Genomic DNA, 11,646 nt, shown 5'->3' on the forward strand with positions numbered 1-11,646 from the left:
ACTTTCATATAATAGTTAAATGAATAAAAGAAAAATAAATAAACAACAGTCTACAATTTTTCTACAATTTCTGCAATATAATGTATGTCATGTCTTCTTCTTCTTCTTCTTCTTCTTCTTCTTCTTCTTCTTCGAGTTTCAATCTGAAATTCAGCCAAAACCAAGTCTAATCTTCACCAAAACCCCTCAAAATTGAGATATAAACTCCAAACCATNATTGAGATATAAATTCCAAACCATATTCCCAATTATTTGCAACAACACTCAATCCAAACAAATAATGATTTTTGAAAACCCATATTCGAATTCAAAGCTTCAAAGCTTTTTAATGGCTATCAATGGTGGAATTGCTGCTCTCTTTTCCTTTCCTCTTATATTACCGAAATTTGGGATTGAGAGATAGAGAGAGACGTAGAGAGAATTCTCAATTCTTTGCAACAACATCTAATCCAAACAAACAATATCTTTTGAAAACCCAAATTCGAATTCAAAGCTTTAAAGCTTTTTAGTGGTTGTCAATAGTGGAGGGGTTACAGATTTTCACTGGTTTTAGAAGAGGAAATCGTGGGGATTTGAAGAGAGAAACTTGGGGGAGTGGAAATATACGGTTGAGTAAAATTAGGAGACTAATTAATACCATTAAAATTCTAAAATGGTACATAAATGGTAATTAAGTATATAGAAGGTAATTATATTAAAAGTTAAGCATGAAGGGTAATATAGTTTACAATATGGAAATGTAAAAATTTCTTTCCCCTTCCAAGTAAACGGGTTGAGAAAATCCGACCCGGTAAAGACCGAAGCTACCTTGGTTTTGCAGAAATGGCTTGTCACTCAAGTAAAAACAAGTACTAGAACAAATCAATTCTCCGTCTAAAATAAAACAGCACTCTTAGCTACTAAGGATTTTTCTTTTCTTTCTAAAGCTGTAACAAATCAGATCAAAGATGTTTCTCACAAGGTAAACTTCATTATTGGGCTTAATCTAGGGTTTTTTCTCAATGCAGTTATTTTCTTTTCAAATCTCTGAAGATTTTGTTATTTTCTTTTTGTTACTTTTTCTCCAGAACTGAGTATGATAGAGGTGTGAACACTTTCTCTCCTGAAGGAAGATTGTTTCAAGTTGAATATGCTATTGAAGCCATTAAGGTAAATTAAGCTGGAATTATTAAACGGATTTATTTATATGATGTAAATGGTTTAATTTAGATTAAGGTTTTTGTTGTTTTTGTTGGTGTAATAAAGTTGGGATCGACGGCAATTGGGATAAAGACTAAGGAAGGCGTTGTTCTTGCTGTTGAGAAGCGAATTACCTCTCCGCTTCTGGTTTGTACTCTTCTTGTTTCCCTTTAATATGTTTGTGTTTAATAAGTTAATTGGGTTGGATTTAAATTATATGCACTGATAGTGTAAAGATTTTCTTTCAATATCAGTGTATTTTGACCTATTATAGAAGATATCTTCCCATTTTTAAGGTTACCAATCAAAGTTCTTATAGAGAATTACCTGCAGCTTCCTTTTAAGTGACTTGATGGTGTAGAATTTTCTTTATACCGTCATTGAACTTATACTCGATTGGGTTATATATGTCGAGGATTTAATGTTGTAACTAATCATTGTGTTATGAACTTTTAGTTCTCCATGGACTATACTGGGGTTGCAGAACAGAGATTTCATCAGTGGGTTACCCTGTGAAAAATTTCTGCTCCAAATTTTCTTTTAGGTCGCACGCGTGGGGTGTGGGGGCATAATCCACTATGTGCCTATGCAGTTTGTCAAATAATTTGAACAATTAGATTTGGATGAATAGTAAGATAAGAAGTTGGAGTCTTTTTTATTCTCTTGAGAAGCAAAAATTGGGATATTCTGAAAATAAGGGACTGGTGCTTTTTAATGTAATAGGAAGTAATACATGTTTAGGAACTTGTTTGTTTGAAAGAGCTTTCCCTTTCACTGCAAATATTGGAAAAGCTCTCTTTGTTCGAAGTTAATGTGTAGCAAAATAATTCTTTTGGGTTCTTTGTAAATTGACCATTCACAGCGAATGAACCATGAATGTGCTTGTACATTTGCAAACAAAGATTTCATATCTTTGGAGAAAATAACATGTTGGCTTGAAATTTAAATGGAGGTGTAGTACACAATCAGTGGATTACCTGCCATGTGACCTTTCTCTATCTCTAAATATCTTTAATAACATGGGACATACATAGGTGGAACCCTTATTTTGGTCGAGAGGGGAAGCTAGCCTGTAGGTCTAAACTTGAATTCTCTACTTTCTTGTGATGCCATGCCCTTTAATCAAAAGACACTATCTAGTGCTAGGTACAACGTTAGGAAGAGCTTTTTAGATACTAATAGCTAAAAGAGGTAGTGGCTATGTCAAAAGAAAAAGGCTGAGCAAGTTTTAGATCAGGAATTTTGAGAAGTAAGGAACTACTGTCCCGTTTGTTGCCTCTTGCTCACCTTTTTAGCTTGCTTGGCTATAACTTTTTGTGAGTTTACTACATTTCAAATTGAAGAAATTCTTTTCCTTTAGCTAATCCTTCAGTTTATCTGTGTTTATTGTCATTCATAACTCAATTTTATAATCTTGATCTTGCAGGAGCCAAGCAGTGTGGAGAAAATTATGGAAATTGATGAGCATATTGGCTGTGCGATGAGTGGATTGATAGCTGATGCAAGGACTCTTGTTGAACATGCACGAGTTGAAACTCAGGTATTTAGAGCTAAAGGTTAAACCGTTAAAATTCAAGTCATTCTATGCAAGGAAAAGGTAACTGGCTAAGCTTGCTTATTCTGTATTCCCCCTTTTCAATAGAACCACAGATTTTCTTATGGTGAGCCCATGACTGTTGAGTCCACAACACAAGCTCTGTGTGATTTGGCCCTGCGATTTGGGGAGGGTGATGAAGAGTCTATGGTAATAACTTTTTCTTTACTTAGCAGTTTCGCTCTTGTTTCTTAGGGACAGGTATATTTCAAGCAGAACCATTCAAAATCCCAATTCATTGCTTTCTAATTTTGATCAAAAGCATGTGCCATTCAATATTTTGCTTTTCCCATTTATTTTGATTGAACTTTAGGAGCTTGATTGACGACGTAAATGTACTTGTACTATTAGATATTTTGTTAGTGTTGCTACTTGAGTGGGTAAAAATTGTACTTTATTGACTGGATTGAGCTGTTTCATTTTATGTGGCTGGTGAATCATTTGTGATTACTCTGTTTTCTCTTCTACCTGTCTCATTAAGACACTATGCATGTACGTGTAACAATGCCTGTGTGTGGAATACTGTTGATTTTGTATATTATTACTTGGACAAAAAAGTTATTAACTTATTGTGAAGGTCATTAATTTACTGCTCATCTCTGTTCTCTTGTATATGTGGGGTCTCGGTATCCTAATGTACGTGAAATGCTTTAGACTTCTGTATACAGAAGCCCTGTATTGTACTGATAGAACTAGAGGCTGACTGATGGATCTAGAGATCTTCATTTAAGCTGGCATTTGCTTTTATGGTAGACTAATAATGACTATAGAGACTATTGGGATTATTTCTCGGATTATATAGTTCTGTATACAGAAGGTCTTGAAAGATGTTTTTTGATCATTTTAGTGTGTATAGATAGTCTGTGTTGGGTGTATATGGATACAAATATTCTCTATCCAATTGCATAATCTGTAGTTATGTTTTCTAGCGCTGACTTAGTGCAAGCATTTATAAATATTTGATTACTTATCGAAAAAAAAAAACCTTTGTCCAATTTCTACATTCTAAGAATATTAGATATCTTGTAAATAAAATAAAAAGAAAAATTAAGGAATGAGATCAGAAAAAAAATTCTGCTTTATAACATGTATTTATAGATGATAAATCTGAGTGGAGGACCTGGTTAGTTATGGTTGTTTTCCGTGAGTGGATCTGATTCATCGCGTAGAACATTTTGCTAGTGCTCACACATAGTCTCTGTCATTTTGTATTTTCTCTCTTGAAAAAATCTTAAACAGTAACGTGGTGAGCTAAGGTCTGGATCCTGTTAAAACGCACGCTATCTAGAATAATTGACTTCTCGTCAACATATATGGATGGCACCTTGTTTCTTCTGTTTCGACTAGAGTAAGATTCAAGTCTTCCACTAAAATTCATTATCTTTGATTTTATGCAGTCCAGACCTTTTGGTGTATCACTTCTCATTGCTGGCCATGATGAGAATGGTCCGAGCTTGTAAGTATTTGCTTTCAGTGAGATTGTTGGAAGTATTGCATTATATTCTAAGTTTTCTTCTCTTTTTGTGTTTGATCATGCTTGATGACGCTGCACGCAATCATCTATTAGTTTGTCATCTTGTTTTGTGTTTGTGCATTAGATACACCCCTAGATATTTTCTGCTGATTAACAGTTGGTTGCGTGCTAGTTGAACCCTTTGCCAACATGGCATAACTTTCTGTTAACATGCTACTCTACAGTTTCCAACCTAGTAAATCTCGCCAGTCATCCAATCTACATACAAGAATCATGATCCAAGCTTCCTCTCTCTCTTTTAGTTTCCTTTTTCCATTTAACTTCATTTGTGTGTGCACATGCTTTTGTGTCTGTGTGCATGTCAATTGGTCTTAATTGTAACTTTTCATCAATGATCCTGAGTTATTCTGGAAAAGGACAAAAGGATTCATTGACTTAATTTTAGCATTTGGTGACGTTTCCGGCTTTCCCTTGTGTGAATATTCTCCCAATCGACATTGCTTAATTAGGAAGTTCATATTTTGGTAAAAGATGAACACAAGTGATGACTGCTGTGAGTTGCCTGGAAATACCTCTGACAGCTTAACACCTAGTAATGAGCTTGTGTTAATCCAGACATGGATACGACTTGCCTTAGTTATTTACTTTCATGGGAATCACGAGATCAAAGAAAGTCTGAAATCAGAAAATGAATGATGCCACTAAAATGTTTTAGTAATGCTAAAAGTAGGTATAGAATGCTCCTATTATGGTATACCTATTTAAACATGAGAATTGTAACTGTTAATTTATGTTATTCCAAGAGTTAAATAGAAGGTAGAGGGGCGACCCATTATCCACCGAGTTTCGAAGGGTGGCCCTTGAGCTTTCTCAGTTATAAAGAGAAGAATTAAATGGGGTACTGAATTTTTCCAAATATACTATGAAGGGAAAATAGTCGTTTTGAGCTAGTCGGCTGCCCAGCCATCAGTTGAATCCTCATTGCAGTTATCCTTTAAATTCGTCCTAGTAACCATCTGGTACCCTGTTGCCACTAACAATATGCCGTTTGATATGCAGATTTTATACTGATCCTTCCGGCACTTTCTGGCAATGCAATGCAAAAGCCATTGGTTCAGGTTCAGAAGGTGCTGACAGCTCTTTGCAGGAGCAATTCAACAAGGTATAAGAATTAGCAACTTTATTTTCTACTTAAACTGTCATATTTTTGTTGAGTTAACCTATTCTTCATGGGTTTTAGATATTTCATGCCATTAACCGCCTCGAAACCCAAACCTCCTCCCTTCGGGAAATATAAGAGAAAAAAAAAACCTAACTATAATTAGAGTGGTAGATCAGCTATTCCTGGATAATTGGCTTGATATGGTTTTTGAAGTGCATTATTTGCTATTCTACAGGACCTCACCCTAAAGGAGGCTGAAACGATTGCACTGTCAATTCTAAAGCAAGTGATGGAAGAGAAGGTAAGCTCCATGATAATAATGTATCTTTATTCTGATCTGTGTACTCTACTACTATTAACTGAAAATTACCTGTTCAACAATTTCAGGTGACTCCCAATAACGTTGACATTGCGAGGGTATCTCCAACTTATCATCTCTACTCGCCTTCTGAGGTGGAAACTGTTATCAGCCGCCTATAAGAAGAAAGCTCTCTTGTTACGCTTGTTAGCCATTTCTCTATTATGGGCAATGTTTACTTCCAACTGTTTTAGAATTTGTGGATTGTATTGCCCCTTCTAGCATGTTAAATTACCCTTTATGTTGCTTGGAAATTCCCTAGGATGGGATGGATTGTTTTCTGACGAGGTCTAAGATTCAGGTATGGTCGAAAAGATACCTTTTCCATAGAAAGGCTTGAGTTACTTTCTATGCAATATTGTGTCTGACGAAATGCTTAAAAATCCCCTAGATATGTCTGTTACCTAAAGAAAAATATGTTATTAATGGCCTTTTGTTATGTGGCTCTTCAAGCGAGGGAATTCTATTATTCCTTGGAATGAGTTTGTATTCAACACAGAAGCTCATCCTTTGCCCAATCAAATGAATTTCTTGAAGATAATGATGCTTTGATTGCAAGAATGATTTGTTAACAAATGGAATTAGAATGTGAGCTGAAAAAGTGGAACCAATTAGATTAAATGTTGGTGGCTGGAGTTTCATCTGAAGCTCAATGTTCATCTTATTATGTGGATCACTCGAAATGGCTACGATCTTGTAAGGTGTTAGTGTTGTAGTTTTTCAATGGAACAACTGGATAGATTGTCATCCTCCAGTAGTACTTGGCAGACAATCTTGTAAACTTTTAAGTGATACTTAAAATTTATTTCTCCCTGATTCATGTTGCCTGACATTTATGTAACGAGATCAATATATGAACATCAGCCTTTCGCAATCAATTATCACGTCACATTAGTTGAAAGAAGATACAAATGATCACCATCTCTAATGACATCTACCTCATCTATTTCTACATTTTCTGCATTTACAACTTTCTTGAGATTGTACTCCCCAAATCTCTCACCTGCATTTACACAAAATTGCTAGGTTAGTTGCTCGACCAATAGTATCATGAAGGAGTACTTCATGGTGAAATGATTTAGCATTTTTGCTCAACTTTTGTAGGATCAATCCTAATCCTCCCACCCCCTTATAGAAAAAAGGGGAAAAATTCATCTCCCATTTTTGTATAAGTTCTTGGGCTCAGTCATGTTAGTGGGTAAAATCATGGATAACAGGATTCAAATCTCAATGAAGAGCCAAAAAAAAAAAAACACTATTAGGTGATTTCTTTCCATCTTCCTAAACCTTGGTAGGTAGAGTTACTCGGTACATATGCTGATGGGAGGTAGCAAGTACCCGTGGAATAATGGAGGTGTAAATTTAGCTAGCCAAGACACCACTGCTTTTGAAAATAAGTATTTAGAGAGAGAGAGCACGATGCACTAAGCTTCCGCTATGCGCGAGACCTGGGGAAGGGCCAGACCACAAGGGTCCATTATACGCACCCTTACCCTGCATTTCTGCAAGAGGCTGTTTCCACGGCTCGAACCCGTGACCTCCTGGTCACATGGCAGTAACTTTACTAGTTACGCCAAGGCTCCCCTTCATATGAAGATATATAGTAAGGTGAAATAGAAGCTCACCTGCTATTTTGAATAGCTCTTCAAGTGTATCAGGTAGTATTATTAGCTTCCCATAATGCTCCTTCAGTGAACTGTTCCTTTTCATATGAATGGTAACTCTCTTCTTTGTTGATTTTGTCCCTTTTGCACCAATAAAGCTTGTGGAAGTGGATCTTCTATCGCTTGAATAAGAACAGCAGGGGACATCATTTCTGGAATTCTTGAATTGGCTGCTCCTTATTTCTTCATCTAAGCTAATGAAATTACCTTTCTTCTCATTTAACTCACTGTAATTTTCAAGATTTGATAACAACTCATGCATGCTTTCGTTTCCTTCATGTTCTGCTTGAGTTATTGCTATCAACCCTTTCGCGTCAAGTTGATCTTCATTACTGTCACCTTTATCTTCTTCTTGTTTCTTAACTCTAGCTTCTAAATTTTGGATATTTATGCTAACCAGAGGTGTATCTTGTTGTAAAACATGAGAGCAGCATTCATCTCTTTGTCCTCCATTTGACCAGTTGTTGAAGACTAAATTTTGATCACTTTCTTGGTCCACATAACCTAAACCTCCAAAACTTTGCAGCTTCTATTTTCAAGAAAAAGAAAATAGTTGATACTATATTTCATTTTGCTCATACATAGAACAAAAAAATAAGGAAAAACCAAGGAGAAGTTGGCTGAAAACAATTCATTCATATATAACTTTTTACACTCACCAGAACAAGATTTTTCATTATAATCCCTTCATCTTCTGGATTTGCTCGAATAATGTTCAACAAGGTTGTCGTCTTCAGGCGTAAAATTTGAGAAAGCTGAGTTGTTCTAACAGTATATGGTTGTGGCCTTCCAAATAAAACCCCTATTTCTCCAAATGATTCTCCAGCAACAGCCTTTCCAATGATCTGTTCGCGGACAGGTTTCAAAAAAATATAAGTTAGGATAAAGTATTTGAATTCTATATTTAAAATATGAACATAATGTTGTTGAGTGTTATACTTACTTGTTCATTTCCATTGATATCTGCTATCAAATCCTACAATAATACATAACTGATTAATAATATGAACTGCAAATCCAAGAGTTGAAGTAATTATTCACAATTTATTAACTTACCATTTGTCCTGAGACTATTATATACAATTCTGTTGGAGCCTCATTTTGTAGAATCACATCTTCCTTGGGAGGGATATATTCAGCTTCCATTTCAGGAACCTTAAAGCAGGACAACACATCATTGTTTCAATAAATTTTAGTATGTCATAGTGGTAAATAATAGTTAAAAAAGAGCGCTTCCCCCCCGAAAGGGGCCCTACGCGGTGCAAATCCGGATATAGTCGGGCTCCAATACGGGCACCGGACACCGGGTGGGAAAAAAAAAAAAAATAGTTAAAAAAGAAGGCCAAAATACTTTTGAATTTGATAGGTTCGACCTTTAAGTTTATGGTACGGAACACATTATACTTTTAAAATTACGGGTCCAGAATTTAATATTTGTTGAAATTTATTAGTCTTTCACATATATATCTAGATACTGTATCGAAAATACTGGTTCCGTTTAATCCATTGAGTATAGGCTGTATCTGGCTAAGGGGAAGGTAACAGGTACCTAGTGGAATAATGGAGGTTCAAATTTAGCTAGCCGGACACCATCATTATGAATTTAATATTTGTTCAAAACTTATTGGTCTTTCACATATATATATCTATATTCTATATCGAAAATACTGGTTCAGTTGAATCCATTGAATATAAGTTGTATCTGCCTAAGGGGAAGAGGGTCAATATAGAACAGAAATTACCAGTTGGAAAATCATGTCCCTGGAAACACCTTGGAACAGACTGATATTTTGAACTATTGGGAAAAACAAGTAATTTGCAATGCTTGTTTTGATTGATTTTGGCAGGACATTCAATGTCTCATCTTGTTGTAATGCTTCAGTTTTGAACTTGAGACAGATATGAGACAAAATCTGATCTTGTATCCGCGGCGACAACTGATTTCGTCTTGCAAATTCTTGAGCTGCTTCGACTTTATCCCTCTACACAACAAAATCACGAGGGTTAATAATTTTTACACTATCAGTATATTTGAACATGTTATAATACGCGCTAAAGAGAGAGAGAGAGAGAGAGAGCATACGAAATTTCTGGTGTAGCCGGTCTTGTGAACAACAAGATTTGTCATGTTACCAATGATATAAGATGTCAATCCTAAGTTGAATAACATGTAAAAGATATCAAAGAGCATCTCTCTTGGATTTTCAGCATGTAAATCTCCATAACCAGTTGTTGTTAGTGTTACAATAGACCAATAAAGTGAAGTTATATATCTGTCCCATAGGCTTTCTTCTTTGAAATCAGGATTTGATGCACCAATCCATGTTTTTTTGGTATCAGGATATCTATCTGCAATCACATAGTTAAAGCATCCAGCACAATGCACTGCAAATAAAGTTACCTGAAACAAAAGAAATGCATATTTTTAGTAAGAAATTAGTAATAAAACTTGATGTTTAGGATCCTATGGTTACATTATAACAGTAACTTACAGATATCAATTTTGCATATCGCGTCCAAAAATAGTTAAAACGGATGTCCTTTTCAAGCCTGAAGGAAAGCAAAAACCAGCTTTATGTGAGAATATGGTTCAATATGCAAGCATTAGAATTTGGTGCAATATGCAAAGGATTAAGTATATTTAAGAATAAATTACGCTGGATGGACCTTTTTAAAATTACTATTTATATTTTGATCTTGTTGAGAAATTCTGAGAAAATAGCCATGCGTCAGAATTTTAAAGCACGTTGGTCAAAATTTTCCAGCCATAATGTGAAAAATTCTGGTGATCGGTCAGAATTTTATGGCCAGCCAATTGCACAAAAATATGGCAACTGTTAGAATTTATGATGATCGCCTAAGAAATTCTGACCAGCGTGCTTCAAAATTGTAACGGGAGATTATTTTCCCAACACTTTTCTTACGGGGGTCAAAATTTAAATGGTGGCACGAAATGATCCTATTTGGGTAAATCACCAATTATTTAATTTATATATATACTAATAGTAATTTTATATTATCGGCGATGTAGGGTAAATAATTTTTACACTACCAGTGTAAAATATACTGTGTTCGAACCAACCTTGCAAACAAGGCACTGACTCTTCTAAGACGCCAAAGTCTGAGCATACTGAGCAATTTGAATCCAACTCCATCACTTTTTTTGTGATCAATAAAGAGTAAAGCATGAAATGGCACAGTGGAACAAACATCAAACATGAACCAGGTCGATAAATACCTGTAGTTAACCATGTAAAACCCAATATTAGAACGAGTCGCAGAAAGAAAGAGAATATTTGAAAGTTGAATATATACCTTATTGCTATCTTCTTAGGATCATCAACAAGAATATAAGATTCTGGATGAAGATAAGCCATGAAAAAGGTAAGGAAAATGTCAATAGCAAAGAAGCAGTTGACACTGTTGTCAAATATGACAAAGCCATCTATTTTGTATTTCAGAAATGCAAACTCGAAAGGCGTAATCCAGGCCGTATATATGACAAGAATCAGTAGAAACATCTCCCAAGCCCTGCAAAAATATGAGCTTTTCTATAAAACAATACTAGTAGTATCATGAAAAAGAGACGGATTCAGGATTTAAATTTGACTGGTTCGATACTTATGTTCTTCTCACTACCGAATACATTGCACTTTTGCAACTACGGGTTGAGGTTGTAGTAATTCTTTTACATATATATATTTATGCTCCGTGTATTACCTGTAACGAGGATCGAAGGGCGAAATGATGTATTTTCGAAGCTTTGTATCATGGTTGATTCTTGTTCCGAGAGAAGGAAGGAGATGATCATTGGAGAAGAAGTCACAGTTTTTAGTATAAGAAAATGACATTGTTGAACTTTTATTGTTGGTGGGGTTTGAGATTATGGATGCTATAATAACTAGAGTTCATTAAAAAACTAGTTTTTATTGGTGGTAAAGTGGCCTTTTGAAGAGCCTTATATATAGATATGGTGAAAGTGAAGCTGTTGACTGTTGCAAGTTTAGTCACTAGTCAGCCTTATCTTTTTTCCTTAGAATTATTCTTTTGATATGCTTTGAACTTATGAAAAGTGATAATGCAACATCTGTGGTATCATTAACGAGAGTAAAAGAAAAAATAAAATGAATGGTAAATACAAGGGAATGCATTATTTGTTGAGTCGTGTTTGAACAAGAAAAAGTTAGTTTATTATCATGCCAATAGTAAGGCCGC

General features: G+C 35.2%; 2 protein-coding genes across 2 annotated transcripts; one reads left to right on the forward strand and one right to left on the reverse strand.

The window, feature by feature from the left end:
• The first annotated feature begins 772 nt into the window (after positions 1-772).
• Positions 773-6,261, forward strand: LOC109212215 (proteasome subunit alpha type-5). Its single transcript, XM_019375839.1, has 9 exons — positions 773-961; positions 1,068-1,149; positions 1,246-1,326; positions 2,606-2,719; positions 2,822-2,923; positions 4,171-4,229; positions 5,307-5,409; positions 5,645-5,710; positions 5,797-6,261. Exons 1-9 carry the CDS (start codon positions 948-950, stop codon positions 5,887-5,889), a joined length of 714 nt encoding a protein of 237 aa, XP_019231384.1. The 5' UTR covers positions 773-947; the 3' UTR covers positions 5,890-6,261.
• A 136-nt stretch (positions 6,262-6,397) lies between these two features.
• Positions 6,398-11,337, reverse strand: LOC109212214 (potassium channel KAT1-like). Its single transcript, XM_019375838.1, has 11 exons — positions 11,152-11,337; positions 10,747-10,962; positions 10,514-10,669; positions 9,924-9,981; positions 9,515-9,832; positions 9,174-9,413; positions 8,488-8,586; positions 8,375-8,407; positions 8,091-8,276; positions 7,393-7,960; positions 6,398-6,770 (listed from the first exon to the last, which is right to left on the reverse strand). The coding sequence occupies exons 1-11, from the start codon at positions 11,280-11,282 to the stop codon at positions 6,649-6,651; spliced, it is 2,127 nt and encodes a 708-aa protein (XP_019231383.1). The 5' UTR covers positions 11,283-11,337; the 3' UTR covers positions 6,398-6,648.
• Between the last annotated feature and the right edge of the window lie 309 nt (positions 11,338-11,646).

The sequence above is a fragment of the Nicotiana attenuata genome, unplaced genomic scaffold (assembly GCF_001879085.1).
Source record: "Nicotiana attenuata strain UT unplaced genomic scaffold, NIATTr2, whole genome shotgun sequence".
In the NCBI taxonomy this organism is placed as follows: Eukaryota; Viridiplantae; Streptophyta; class Magnoliopsida; order Solanales; family Solanaceae; genus Nicotiana; species Nicotiana attenuata.